Source organism: Nanorana parkeri, unplaced genomic scaffold (assembly GCF_000935625.1).
Source record: "Nanorana parkeri isolate BGI_ZX_2015 unplaced genomic scaffold, ASM93562v1 scaffold104, whole genome shotgun sequence".
NCBI classification, from domain to species: Eukaryota; Metazoa; Chordata; class Amphibia; order Anura; family Dicroglossidae; genus Nanorana; species Nanorana parkeri.
In genome coordinates this window covers 624,187-640,353 of record NW_017306372.1, presented here as the reverse complement: position 1 = coordinate 640,353, position 16,167 = coordinate 624,187, and the positions used below count along the sequence as shown (strand labels likewise).

The following is a 16,167-nucleotide window of genomic DNA, read 5'->3' as shown; positions in this document are numbered from 1 at the left end:
TTGTTTAAACTCGATAAAGTGTGGGGGTGTGTGTGGGGGGGGGGGGGACAACACTGACGAAGGTCGACTTTCCAAATCCTGAATGCGTTGGCTGTCTTTACTGTATATATATTTTGAATAAAATGTAATCTGGACTTACAAACCTCCTGTTTAACGCTTTCCTCCATGATATACATGTGTCACTTGAAAACCAAGACCTGCTTATACTGGGTGTCAAGTAAACATACAATACATTCTTGGGGCATATATAATTTAGCCATTAAAGAAGGTCGCTTGAGATTTTTTTAATACCAGGTGATGAATTGTACAGGTTTTTATTCCCCAATTGTTCGGAGATTAACACAGGTTTTAAAAAAATAAATAAAAAGGTAAAACAAGAATGTGAGTCGCAAGCATTAAGCGCTTTAGTAAATTAAGGTCTAAATAGGTTGCAACACTAGAACATATAAATTACATTTGGTTAATTAAAAACCTGTCTTTTTTTCTGCAGCTATATATGAATGATCTACCATTAACATGAGAATCTTGTAAAGTGTTTACCTATGGGAATGTTTACAGCAAAACATACACAATTTATGTTATGAGGCTGGCGCATTATAATGTCCTGCTGTATGACACTATGCTGGCACCAGTTACTCCTGATTACCGTCATTTCAGCATGCTGCCAAACAGCTTGTAATGGCATACTGCCACCTAGCAGAGACATCCTCAAGTGTGTTCTCTGTCTGCACTGCTTGTTTCTCTCCATATGATGTGTACTTTATAAGTTACAAGCCCCCTAAAACTGGGTACACACGGTTAGAGTGTCACACAAAAGTTCATACAAAAACTATCAGGACATTCGATAATGTGAGGCTTGACAAAATGTTATTTAAAATTTATTTTAATTTTATCATTGAATTTGGGAATGAATTAAGTTTCCCAAAGAAAAACCACATTCACGGTTAGAATTTTGATTGCTCGAGAAATAATTTCCATCCTGTTTTCTTTCCGCCTGTTTGTGGAAAGAAAGCAGAAGATAGAATGAACGTTCCAAAAATGACCATTTTCTAGTGCAATTCTAACCCTGTATACCTAGCTATAAATATAAGATGGTGCCCAATACAAAACTTAGCTTCCATTGTCAATTATCCCTGCCACAGCTGCTGCATGTGCTGAGAGGGTAGACATACCGAACAACGCAGGGCACTAACAAGAGATATTTTCCTTATAGAAAATTGATAATTGGAAGTCAACAAAAAAAAGAAAAAAATTCTACACCCCACAGTATGCCTTATGGTACTAATTTGTGTCATAACATTTACTGTGTTATTTCCTGAACGGTTAGCTGCAATCTATTAATCTGTCAAATGATTTCATTTTAGTTTAGTAGAAAACCATAGAAACTAACGATGTCCAATATATCTGGGAGAAACAAAATGCTAATAACTCGCCCTATTCGACACTTTACAACTACATGGCAGAGTGGCAGCGTGCTGCTAATTACATTGAATTTAATGAAATGCATCTCAAGTAGAACAAAAAGAAAAATCAAATAACAAATAATTGAACATTTTGTCCCAGCTATAAAAAAAAAAAATTAGATTTGGAAGTTGCTGGTCTTCCTTGTAATCAGATTTGTGTCACAAATATGCAAGATAAAAGGGGCACTGATTAATATGTGTTCAGCCAGCCCCGATCCAATCCCCTTTAGGGGATGTACACAATATGTTTTATGTGCCCTTACAGACAACTTAACAAATATTTAATTATATCCAGGGTCAGCATCAATTTTTTTTTTGCAAATTAACTTTTCATTTTCAAGATTGTACAAAGGACAAAGGCCCATGACTTGAACATGGAGGAAAGAAGATTTTTAAAAAGATATTTACAATTAAATCAATCATAACATTTAAAAACGACTGGATTGTTTTCTTAAAAAAGGGCTAAAGATGTCTACAATTATAATTACAAAAGAATACTGAAATATTTTGATCCAGAAAATTGATTCAAGTTTCTTGGGTAAGAGATGGGTAGTCGGGAATTTTTACTCTAAGTGGCAAAATGTTGAATAGTTCTCAGGCAAGGTTTGCTTTGCCTTCCTCAGGATAAAAAAAACTGCAGGAATGAGAAGCTGACCATTACAGACATCAGTCTCTTTTCAACCAAGTTAAAACTGAACTCCAGCAAGATATGAAAGGCACAATTTAAAGTGGACCTTTACCCCCTTAAATGAAAAATCAGATCAGCATGTAGCTCATATTACCTGCTTTAGTTAAAAAATGTTTGCTTTTACTTACAATGACTGCTTTCTACTTTCTGGTTGGGTGAGGCACTGATGATGTAGTCCTGGTCTCGCAGATACATTCTGAGAAGGCTATATTACCAATGCCTTCCTGGGAAATCTCATCTGCAAACCTAAATATCTCACAAGATCTCAGACCCCGTCTTATGTTCCAGGAGGCAGACACAGAGATCCAGAAGTAAAGGGATATTTATTAATTTGCCCTTAGTGGCCACCATAAGTATGGGGAGGAAAAGAACAATAAGATATGCTGATGGGTTGCTCTGTGATAAGCATATGCAAAGAACAATAAGCGTACAATCATCTATAAGTATGTGTTTGTACATTGCCATTACTAAAACATTTTTAAAAATTGTCTGTGTTGCCATTTTTAAGATAAGGGTAAAGTTCCTCCTTAATGCAGCTCTGTATTCATCAAAATACCATTAATCGTGTATTTTAAATGCAACTAGTGAAAGTAACTGGATTTGACTTGGTATCAGCCTCTTGTAGTCCCTGGACCACAGAGCTCAGACTGAAGCAGGAAGAAGCAGCACAAGGAGCATTCCAATACAAAGAGATCTGTATGTTTTACTGAAGTACAGGAGAAAGATCAAGTCACCTGCCTTACCAGGCAGGGCTGCACAGTGTGGCATAGCCTATTTTATCATAGCACATGTAAATCTCAGAACTAGAAAGAAAGAAATACAAATCCTTTTATAGGTAAAACAGCTCCATTACATGCATTTTATCTATGTATTCAGCAGTTTTCCTGGAGTTTATATTTTACTGTGTAATTACCACGTGGCTTGTTTACCTACTGAACAGGAACTGCACGTCCTGAAGAAAAGAGAGAGAGAGCTGTATAAGAAACAGAAAACTGGGGCTGGTAAGGATTTAGAAGTACTAACAAAGGATTTAGAAGTACCAATGGCTAACAATCAATGGTTTACTGCCAAAAGCACATCAATCTTACTGAAGAAAACACATAATCTAGTGGGGAAAGTCTTACTTCATACAGATGTTCACGGCCTAAACAAATTAGGTAAACGATAAGTGCACAGGAATAGGTTAGGTCAGGGGAGAGGGGCAAAAAAAAGAATAAGTGCACTTTTGTCTAAAAGTGCACTTAAAGAAGAACTCGGGCAAAACTTGTATTAACCCTTGCAGTTGGGCTACCCCCACATAGCAAAGGGTTAACTGCTCACCCCCTCCGCTGCAGTAATCTAAGGTCCCATATAGCATGACGTTTTATACAGTGTGTATTTCTATGCAAGACACTGAGAAACATTCTAATGCTGCAGTGTAGCAGGAGACAGGTTTCAGAGACCGGAGAAGCAAGGAGTTGGCTCAGGCGAGTATAATCGGGTGAGTATAGTGGTGGCCCCCACTGCAAAGGTTAATATAAGTTTTGCCTGGAGTTCTTCTTTAAAGTGACATTACACCCTCCCTGTAAAAGTAAATATTTATTGGTATATCTGAAGTCCTCTTGTTCCCTTTTTAGCATCTCTTTCCAGGACAATCATTGACCAAAAATTACATCCAGTTGATTTCTTCCTGGAGGGTGGCTCTGTTGCTCCCTGGAGCCACCCTCACTTGCGTGCTCCTGGCCAGGACTGTGCCCTGGCACGCACGGACACCACAAAACCAACCAACAAGCAGAAAATGCATACCGGCAGGTGGAAAAGGACAGGCAGCAAGGAATCATGGGAGGCCATGGGTAGGTCACCCGACTATGAGCAGTGCGCACTCCCTGTCCGAATGTTCGGAGAATTGCTGCTAGAAGGCATGAGGATAGCAGAGGTAGAGGAAAGAAAAAATGAGTCTTTGGGGCAAAATAAGTATAAAGGAACGAACAATAATTTATTGTATTGTGCTGCTCAAAGGAAAATGCTTTTCCCTCCGAGGGTTTAATAGTACTTTAATCTTTAAAAGAACAACTTAAGTTTATTTCTACTTTTCCAGCCAAACTGGGATAATACATTTTAGATTTGTTACACGTTTCTAATTCACAACAGTCGGCTGAAATCCTTAGGCCTGGTTCACACCTGGGCGTTTAACAGCGCGTTCCTACGCGCTGTAAAACGCTCAACATTTGAAAACCAATGAGTGCCTATGGACATGGTTGCCACATGGGCATTTTACAGCGCGTAGGAACGCGCTGCAAAACGCCCTACGCCCAAAGAAGTACAGGAGCTTCTTTGGGGCATATTTGTAGTGCGTATCCATTAGGATACAGCGGGATAGACCTCGGAAATGCGCGTTTGTGGCGAGTTTCTTTTACCACAAATCGCGGTAAAACCATCCGGCACGAAAACGCGCTGCAAACGCGCATATTCCGTACGCATAGGTGTGAACCCAGCCTTACAGTGTATGACCAGCATTGGTCTCCTCTCCCCAGTGACCACTGCAACACTGTAGTAAGACACGAGGTTAGAGGCTGCAGCAGATCCCTGACAGACATTTGCGAACACAGCCAACAACTGCACAGACATCAGAATATACACTGAGTGGCCAGATTATTATGACCACCCCATCAGTACTTCGTTGGGCCACGAGATAACTCCACGAGATGGCTGTGTTGGGCCGCCTCGTGACTCCACGAGATGTTGAAAGGTGATGCAAGGAATCTGACACTGCACTGTTGCCCTTCTGTTGTCTTGTACCAGTCTGGCCACTCTCCGTTCTGCCCTAACATTGACTAGTCGCTGACGGCCACAATTCACACGTTCAGACCCAGATTTTCGGCTGACAGTCCAGTCTTTAAACACTTTAGCAATGAGCCCCTCTTGAACATTTAACAAATTCTGCTGTTTTGCCGATACTCGCTCCATGGCTCGCGCCAACAATCATCCCGCGTTCATAGGCTGTTAAATCGCGTTGTTTACCCGTATCTTCAGAAAAAAATCACTTCTACTGTCGTGGTAAACAACCTGCTTGCCTATTTATAATGGTCTGGCCCTCTAGCAACTTCAGAGTGAAGTTATAGCTAATTATAGCTAATTTGACTACAAATGTCAGGTGGTCATAATAAACTGGCCACTCAGTGTATATGATTGTGTTATATCTGAGCCAGCATCCCATTCCAGGAAGCAGATGATCCTAGATGATGCCTGAAGTTGGCTTGGTGCGTCTAGAGATGAAAGCAGATGGAGGCATTGTTAGGGGGAACACGGTCATATCTGAGAGGTAGTAATTACCTTTAAGTGTTACACTTCCATATTACTTGGCCCGTATGCAGTTTATATGAAAACATATACCCGATACCAGCTTCACTCTAACATTCAGCAAATGCATAACATGACCATTCACTTCCATTACTAAAATGACTAACTGCATCTACTGCACGTGATCTGTGACCGGCACATTTAAGGCCCTGTTCCCACTGCGCGATATGCAAATCGCGCGTTTGTCGCACGATTTGCATATTGCGTGACATCGCGGGATTTGCCGCGCGATGTCGCGTTCAAGCTTGCATTGAGCAAGCTTGAATCGCGGCTAAATCCGCTCCAAAAAGGGTCCTGCTGTAGCGACACACGACCCGCGACAGCAGGACCCTTTGCCCCATCGGATTGCATTGGAGCACGATATCGCGCTGTAATTTGCCGCGTGATCGCGGGAATTACCGTGCGATAAATCGCTCAATGTGAACGGGGTCTTAAAAATGAACCCTAGCTGCTGACTGTTCTGGTGAAGTACGAACACTACTCATGACTGGGCAGATGTAAAACATAACATTCTGCTGTTAGTGATAAAGCAACAATCCTAAATTATGTGCTTTCTAACACATAATACACAGGAGGTTAGGAGAAAAAAATTAATAAGCAGCTCAGGCACGTAAAGCTCATTAACTGTGTTTAATAGCCTAATTATGAAACTTGCATCCCAGTAATAGCTCTTTCAAAACAGACTAAAACATAATTTTCAGAAAATAACAATAATGTAAATAATAATATAGCCCTCGATTACATAAGTTCATCTTTATTTTGATGACTCAACATTGGCTAGGCAGAGCTCCGTGTTTACAGGCCCAGTGATGCAGCAGTCATGGAGCACATACATATACAGCAGACAGGCCTCAAACAACCACCCTAGGGATACATATTTGCATGCTGCCAGGACCAGCTGCTTTGATAACTAGCTATGCTGAATTACTCAAACACTATCAAATTTTATTAAAACCTCATCAAGGGGAGAAATCAAATCACTTATTAAGATGCACAATTATTGTAAAGCGAGCAGTTTAAATGAGAGGAGGAGATAATGACATTACTGTCTTAACTTAAAGAAATTCTCAATGGTACTATCCGGAGATGTTTGGATGGCCTAAAATCTATGCAAATTGAATTCACCCATAATTAGTAATTAGCCGCTGAGCTTAAAACAAAAAGAAAAAAAAAGGGAACAGGAAAATAAAAGAAAAATTGTTTTCTAAAACCTAAAATTGTATTGCACATAATGTATCTTTATCTCTGTGAACTCAGTTACATAGAAATTAGGAAAACAATGAAAAAGTAAAATCAGTGTTTAAAGCGTTTCTAAACCCTCCGTTTTTTTTGCACATATATAGCTAGCAAGCAGTAGATATATGCAAAAAGTTTTTTTTTTAAAACCAAACACTTTAACTTACCCCTCCCTTTGCCGCGCGCTCCCATCCGAGAATCCGAAACTGCTCGGGCGGCCGCAAAGCATCTTGGGGCGGGCGCATGCGCAGTTCGGATTTTCGGCCGGGAGACGAGGATAGACGCAAGGTAAGTCTATGGACGCGTGCACCAGCATGCAGACACCTTGGGACAAGAAGTGCCAGCAAGGACAGAGGAGCCAGCGCTGGATCGGACACCCGCCGCAGCGCTGGAGAGAAGGCTGATAAGGACAGCAAAGAAGAGGCAGATCGGATTAAGATACATCATTTAAGGTAAGTGCTGACATTAACATTGGGGGGAGGGGAAAATGTTTTGACTTTAATGTCACTTTAACTGTGAATTTGTCCCGAGCACAAAAGGTTATTACCAGCTGCTACAAAATTCAATGGAGGTCAATAATGAAATGAAGGCAGAGGCAAAATGTTAAAAAGGTACATCGCTGTTTAATATTGGTTTATTTAAAGCATATGTAAACCCAAGAACAAAATGTAATATATTGCAGCTCATCAATCCATATATGTGGTGGATGCAATAGTTTTCATTTTTCTGGCTTTTTTCCTTTATTTTCATTTGGTGATCCTGACAGTAACACACTTTCTGTCCTTGGGTAACACCACTCACACACTGTACTATATCTATGAAGGTGCTACATTGTCATCCTGGGACAAGAAGTGTTTTAATACTACAGAACACTTCCCCCTCTTCTTCATAGCAAGAAAGGTGTTCTGTAGCCATCGTAGCTTAGAACAATGCCCACTGATAACTTGCTGTGCTCATGTATTTTGCAGGCTATCAGCACACATTGTGACCAATTATGTGTGCTATCAGCACACATTATTTCTGGCAGAATCAACAGATCATTTTTTTGCACTTTCTTTTTTTAGATATAATATAGCTTTACTACAAAAGCATAAGTAAAAAAAGAACAACAGACTAAGAACATACATGCAACAGTACCATCAAATGAAGAATGACAATGCCTACAGACATTGCAAGAGAGCTGAGAACAGATGGAAGCTTCTGGCCATAAACACAGTGTTATTAGGTTGAAATATAGGAAAAGTGCATACGTGGAACTCTGCTATCTGAAGACTGCCGGATAATGGACAAAAACACCAGCAAGAAGCAAAAGAGGGAAACATCAAAAAGAGAGGGCAAGAGCCCAAAGGAAACAAAACAAGCAAATGAGACCGGTACCACTTCCACGAGACAACCATATATCCATCCAACATAGGAATTTGCCTAGAAAGGATCCAAGCTAAGTTGAATCAATGAATGCTATCCACACACTCCAGGTTTCTACTAACTTCAAATATCGATCCTGTAGCTGTGCAATTTTTTTTGCACTTCCAATGGTATATTTACTAGACCAAAAGAGAGCAAATTGGAGAAGTTCATTGTTAGGATTTACTTCTTTTAAACAACTCTTGGCCTAATAGCAGATACTTACCTTTTAAGCAGCTCCAATGTAAAATTATAGGATTACAAAAGTAGATAAGAGGTAGTTATCGCAGGTTGGTAATTAAAAAACTGACATAAGACGAAGATAATGAGTCCTAAAATCCCCTGCAGAGTCTGAATGGATGGCCATAGAAAGTGTAGATGTCTCCCCAAGAAAGACAAGAGTTGGAGACATCTGGCCACCCTGGATTAAACCACCATTACTGTGGTTACTTATGCAACCTGCCCAAAAACAGTAAATTGTGTTACTTGAGCCTATGCTACCCATAAGAACATGGAAAGAACAGCCAGGTCGTGCAAAGTTTTACAATACCATTTTTACCCACACAGTGTACCCATAATTGCTTCACCCATGCACCATATCAGTGACAGGATTCAGCCAAAAATCTTCTGAAACGTCTGTATAAATTTAAAACGCATCTCCCATGTCCCCACACTAAAGGCATTAAAGTATGTACAGTGCATATTTTCAATAATCAGTAAGGCCTTGTTCACACCAAGCGCGGAGCAGATCCGGACCAGAGCATGTGCAGACCGGATCAAAACTGCGTCCAATGTATTCCTATGGTATTTTGACCTCCAGTTCACATCGCAGCATGCGGATCCAGACCAGATCCAGACCGGATGAAAAAACTGCGGCAAGCCCTATTTTACCTGCTCTGGATCTGGTCTGGAACGCATCAAAAATGCATCTAAAAACGCAAAAACGCATCAAAAACGCATGCAAGTGCCTGAAAGCCCATGTTAAACTTTAGAAAAAAATTTTTTTTTTTCTTTTACCAAAACCGGCCCTAAACGCGTCTAAAACGCGGCACAACCCACTGCACTGCGTGTGCAGAAACCTGACCGGATCTGGTCTGCATTTGGTGTGAACAAGGCCTTAAAGAGCTTTAAAACCAACCATCCCTAACCTTTCTAGCCACATGTACTGTGAAGTAATTTAACCTCAAAGGTTTTAAAATGGACTCTGAAGTAAGGTTTCAGTGGTTTCTAACATCTTAGAAACACCTGATGTGTGTTTACATTCTGCTTCCACAGAAAATGGAAAGGAGATGTGATTTCAGTTGTGAACTTTGAAGATACCACAATGCATGCAGCTACCCAGGTGACTAAAGGCTGGTTTTAAAAAGGCTTTGACTGCTTGTTCGGAATATGATAATTCGCTGGCAGAGATAACAACTAATTTCAATTAAAATTATACTGGAGCATACAATTTTCATCTCTAGTTTTCTGGTGGAAGCTACTATTCCCCAACTAATAGACAGCACTAGTTCTGGGAATTGAAGTTGACATTATTCAGATCAATCATAAGTGAAATTACAGACCAATAAAAAGGTATCATTTTCACTTCCAGTAAGAAAGAAGAACACCTCTCCGATCACGGAACAATGTAAATCATTCTCATCAGTGAGCTGCTAGGACAAAGGGGATCACAGTGAAAAATTCTCAACAGTCCCAAGTTATTCAGCCAGGTCAGCAAGTCCAAGGGAGAGTGCTCTACCATGCCAAAAAAATATATATGTTGAAAAAACAATGACAAACTCTTTCACCAATGCAGAGTCTTATGGTTGCATATAAACATCAAGAACAACTACTACATATAGAATTTACAAGTATTGTTTTGTTCAGTAAAAAGCAACTTTTAATTTGCTATTTTTAAACACAAGCAGAAAATCACAAAAAGAACAATTGGCTCTCTGCCACATTGTAAGTGCGCCAATACCCAAGAGACATTCTAACCAAGAATGAAGATGCTCAATTATAGGTCATTGTTTAAAAACACAAGAATGGTGCAGCTTTTGTTTTCACTGTACCTCGGACATGTGTTGCTCTGTAATGGATATCCAATATACCTCATTAAAGACAGTAAGAAAATAAATCACTGTATTGACATGTGTCAGGACAGTTAACAGTGGTGATGGATTTCACTGTAAACAGTACATATATGGAAGATTGAATGGAATTGGAATGGAAGATTAGACACAGTCAGAAGGCATGTTCTTATTACTTACCAAGAAACTCCCAAATGCTGAATTGAAGATGGCAGCAGCCTGGAAAAAAAATAGAAAAATATAAATTGATTTATCAATATGATGTTGTAGCCAAATACACACATAATAAACTATGCACAAAAACGTTAATTTTACTTTGAAAAATAGGAATACATTAAATTGACCAGCATGCATCATGGCATCTCTAAATCCTGTGCATCATAATTTCAAGCTATATTACAGGTTAAAGTTAAAGCGAACCTGTGCTTTGCAAATGATAAACGACAGGGTCACGTTAATGAAGACCTCCTCAGCAACATACTTTCTTTCATCCCACCCCCGCGAGACCCCTAAAACCTCTTATTATTTTTAATACTGCTGGGCTAAGGTTTTATTTATCTATTTATTTTAATGGATTTCTCCCAATGCAATTTAGGAGGGGTTGCAACCAACAGAAACAAATTAAAGATATAAAAAAGTTTCACATAAAGGGTGCGTTTCTAGTTATATGGCATTTATAAAATGCTGCCGTTGAGAAATTATATTTTTTTTTAGAAAACACACAAAAAGCTTATCAGTTGTCTCACAGCAGTGGAGATGTAAATACACATCTGCAATATAATTAAATAGCATTGCAATAGCTCAGCTATTCTGTGTTTGGAATGTATTATAATAATTACCCTGCAACAAAACAAAACAAAAATTAAGGATGGGATTATAGGAGCTAAATTAAATACACTGTCATTTCTCTTTAGAGAAATTAAGTTGTGTTGGTAGAAGTGCACTTTAATAAGAGCAGAGCCAGGACATTGACAGATGAGAATGACACCAAGGAGAGAGTGTAAGCAGGACAAGCAGTGCATGTTACTTTGTTCCAACCCATTTGTCACTGACTATCATGAATGACTGGGGCCTTTCTTAAGGGGCCTATTATTCTCAAATTTAGTTATTATGCTGCAGTTATTTGGCCGTATATTATGAAGATGATGACAGTTAATAAAAGAAATCTTCAGCAAGCACTCCTTTTACATAAAGTTCAGACCTCAGCTCTCCGCAATTCTTGTGTTTGAATGGGATATTGCAAGAACTACTGGCTGGAATACACCAGGGCTTTTAAAAAGACCGTTTAAATGCATACAAAAAGATCCAGCCACACTGACACAGTAAGATGGAGTTAATAGTTGAATGAAAATACCCATAAACCAAACGCGTCTCTAAAACACAAGCTGATACACCTAAGGGCTTGTTCACACCAAATGCAGACCAGATCTGCATGAGTTTCTGCACACGCAGTGCAGTGGGTTGTGCCGCGTTTTTTGCAGCAATTTGGATTTGTTCGGGGGCGTTTTTGGTTAAAAAAATATTTTTTCTACCCATTTAAATTGGTCTTTCAGGGCGTTTGCATGCATTTTTGATGCGTTTCAGAGTGTTCCAGAGCAGGTAAAATAGGGCTTGCTGCAGTTTTGTTACATGCTCTGGAACTGAACGCTGCGGTGTGAACTAGAGCCCAAAATACCATTGGAATACATTGGACGCAGTTTTGATCCAGTCTGTAACTGCTCTGCTCCTGGAATGCGCATGCTGTGAACAAGGCCTCAATGATACATGTAGTGCTTCCCCAAATAGAAACTTTGCACGTTTTTGTACTGACGCACACCTGAGCCATTATCAAGCTGGACATTTTATGCTAAACCTTTATTAAGTATTCGCAGTTTAGCAAATATAAATGCACTTGGATCTGTTATAAAAATATATTAAAATAATTTTGAAGACATTTCACTAAAATAATACATAGCACTATGTTTAAACAGATCCAAGACCAGTGAAGTGGGCCTTCATATGCTGACCAGCACTTCTTAAAGGGTCTTCCAAAGTGGCCTTGACAATTCTAGGTCCGCACATGAAACAACCATAGGGCCAAGATCTTTTTATCTAACGGTGAGCACCCCAGGCCCCCGCTGTCTGGCTGTCATGCTGGTGCAGTTGTTTCAATACCTTCTGAGTCACAGGCATGGGACAAGCATGCAGGTCAGGAAAGGCAGTGGGAAGTTACAACTTAATTTGCAAATTCCTTCTGGGCCAGTCACTTAGAAACTATAGTGCCACTTTAAGATGAAAATGGCATATGGATAACACCTATTAACTGCAGCAGACAAGGGTAAAATATTAATATATAATATTGTTTACACACTGCTGTCCAGGTGGAACTCCAGCCATGATGTGCTTTTCAATTTGAAATAAGATGACTGTTTCCCATTGGAAGATTTTGCTACAATTATGGTGTGGTCACCACGACAAAAATTCAGCAGAATATCTTCAACATGGACACGTGAAGCACTTTTTAAGTGGCGTAGGGATGGCTTAGAAACTGTATCGGGTACCTACTGCTGTTGTGCTCTTGTTAGGGAGATTTAACTTAGCGTCTCTGTAGGCAGGAAATTAAGGTTAATTTGCAATAGGGATGCATAGCTTCCAATTCGTCCCCACTATATCAAATACTTAACAATTTTTGGATAGTGGGGGAGAGTTAAGCTTTTTTTTGTTTTTTTTGTGGGGTAGCACTTTGATTGGAAACTGGAACAACCTCCTAACTTGCAATGCGAAATCTGCACCAGAGAAATACAGTTCAGCATACATAAAAATTCCAAGTACTTTAAGTCCTTTACTATACCCATAATAGGCCTGCAAATGCACAAACAGTGTTGTTGTCTTGCTTTTATCTAAGTGATTAGCTAAAATGTGGGTATTTAAACATCAGTAAGAGTGCAGGATCTATGCTGTTTGTATGCCTAAGTTTTATGCTATAATCGCTTTACAGTGCTAAAAGTTATTGCCTAAACTGTTACGTACAATCTGTACCTCCCAGTGATCTCATTTATTTTATTCTCGTGTATTGAAATACACATTCTCAGATTAGAGTGTAAACAGAAACATTGATCACACATGGACAGAATAGGCGGTTACAAAACCCATGTGACCAATAGAAAGGGCCCAAATGATGCCAACTTGGCCAGTTATTAACCATCACTATAACTTCTCATACCCACATTTGCAATTGATCCAATATCACTGGTACCGTCACACTCACACAGGAGTATTTTCACCTAATATCTTTCTTTTTGATACACTTGTTCAATCACAGGGCAAAGTATATAACATTTTGCATAATCTCCAGGGTTGCAAATATGCATCTGTTTCTAATTGTTATTACAGAAGCATGCGGCCACACTTGTACTCTTGTTATGACTACATCAGTTTAAATAAGTAGCAGTCAACCTGCCTCAAAATGAGCATCCTAAAATCACTGCACTTTTCCCTTACTGCTGTTGTAAGCAGGCTGTCTAAAGATGAGATACAGGTCCAGGAGGCAGGACCTTATGTCATGGATCAGCTAGGAAGATGTCATTAGGGATAAGAATCTCAACTCAAGATAGAAACCCTCCAGAACATAGAAATAACCTTTTAGATCCTAATTTAATGTCTTTGTCTGTTTGCTTTTTTGCCGACTGTCACTTAAAACAAGCTGCTAGCGTGCTTCAGTAAGCTTCAGCACTACTTGAAGGTTGTTGAAACCCTGGTAAAGCATGCTAGCTGCTTGTTTAAAGTGACAGTCAGCACTCAACAAATCTATGTTTAACGTCACCCTACCAAAACTGAACCCTGACACTTGCCAAAAGCGTCACAAATGGCTTGAAAAAGCCTGCTGTACACACTGCTCTTATATAAAAGCTGAAATCTATCTGTATGGACATGGCCTATATGTATTTGCCCTCTAGTGGATTCTCTATAGGAGTATATGGAGACCTCACCACCTTATCACAGCCGTAGCGGAGATCTCCCAGTTAGGGTTCCCAAAGTAGTATACGCTCTGTTGAAAAGTGAACCCTGCCCTGCACTCCAAACAAACGTCTCTCTGTCAAAGCATTACTGAGCTTACATAAAGAAGGGGCTGTGCCAGGATAAAATCAATACAAATATAAAACTCATATAGTTAGTAGACATGATCAGCCTGACATTTACTGTGTATGGCCAGATAATAAAAGCTAAACAGCAAGATCAAAAATGATGACATGGCTGAAACCATGATCTTCCAGTATAGGGGGCAGGTGGATCTGTGAAATGACTGCCCTATGAATAACAACTCACCAGCTGTGGTACGAGGAGATGCTGCAGGCCAGTGACATTTCAACAGGGTCACTGACCCAGAGCGTAATATACTATGATCACTAAAGTGGATTATCTCGGAGCAGAAATCAGTGTTTAAACACAAAAGACAGTCAACAACTAGATAAAACACACATAGCCAAGTTGAAGACGACTAAAAATTATCTTGTCAATACTCATAAATTGACAGGTAACATACAAAGGATTAAGATTTCATTAGAGGATTACCTTGGTAATGCGTTGTCCTTCTAAAGCCGGCTATACAATGAGCGTATTTTGGATGGTTCTTCATGAGCCGGATGAAATTCACTAGGGGGTAACCCTGCCTGCTGGCTCCTGACTGACATCTTTCTAAGGAAAAAATCAAAGGAGCTGGGTGGAAATAGTATGCCAAGCCACCGGCTGTCAAAATACCTGAACAGTACATGCTTCTGATTGCGAGCGGGCACTGTTCAGGTATTTTGACAGCCAGTGTGGTCAACAGTCAAAATACAAGACCGCAGGGGAAGATTCCTCCATCCACACTGTTTAGGGTGGATGGAGGAATCGGAAAGATTTTTTTCTATTCAGTCTGAAACAGTGTATACCCAGCTTAATATGTGAGGCAACAGAATGCCCTCTACTAAACCTAATCAAAGGAACAGCATAAAAATTCAAAAAGGTATATTTGCTTCTAATTTTAATAGAAAGGCTACTGCTGGACAGTGTCACAACTAGGGACAAGCATGACATCCCTGTGACACAATGTGTATTGATGAAAACTGCATGGTACATAGTGAATCAATGAAATACATCCTTATAAGCTTTAACGTAGGGATGTCCCGATACCGTTACTACCGTAGTATCGCTATCGGGGCCGGTACAGGCCATTTTCACAACTAGTTCTGGGCAACCCGAGTGGGATCTCACAGCGCCGCCTCCCACAAGACCGCCAGAGAGGCCGGGCACGGACTCCCCACACAGCGGCGCCTCCCACAAGACCGCCAGAGAGACCGGGCACGTACTCCCCACACAGCGCAGACTCCCAGAAGGCACACTTGTGGGTATGTGAGTAATAATGGATTAGGTACTTTACCCCCATTATAGATATACAGGCACTCAAATGTTATCCTCATATGAGGTGGCTAAAGGATATGAAGTGAATGGACTATATCCCGTATATGAGAGTGCGCTGTAAGGTTTGTGAAGATAAACATATGGATGTTGTTTCCGGATAGGACCTACACACCTGCATTGAGTAGTGGTGTTTGTCATATTAATTACATGAAGAGACCGGTTGCCATATGGAGGATGGAAATGTACTCACTAGGACGGCCCTGATAGGCGTGTCTATGATTGGTAAGTTTCAACCCTGGATGCGCCGAATCATGTTTTCTTATTACAACAGAAATTAAGTTTGGAGTACAGTTATAAGTTGAACTGAGTTGTGTATAATTCTGGTCATTCAGATTATGTATATGATCATCAGATGGCTACAATGGAGCCTGGGGCATTGAAGGTGCCATAGAAAAAAAACAATTCTCAAGATACTGTTAAAAGGTTAATTTTATTCATGTCAGATTAAAACATGATTTTAAAGCATATTAGCCATATATATACACATATGTATACAGAACATGTATACATATGTGTGTAATTTTATATA

At 39.9% G+C, this 16,167-nt stretch overlaps 1 protein-coding gene across 2 annotated transcripts in view; it reads right to left on the bottom strand.

Annotated features, from left to right (window-relative positions):
• The window catches only part of SLC10A7 (solute carrier family 10 member 7), a 160,264-nt gene that overhangs the window by 97,547 nt on the left and 46,550 nt on the right, over positions 1–16,167 (bottom strand). For both annotated transcript variants that reach the window (XM_018552974.1, XM_018552975.1), the window contains exon 5: positions 10,380–10,418. In XM_018552974.1, the coding sequence (XP_018408476.1) occupies positions 10,380–10,418 (39 nt within the window). The remainder of the gene's footprint in view (positions 1–10,379; positions 10,419–16,167) is intronic.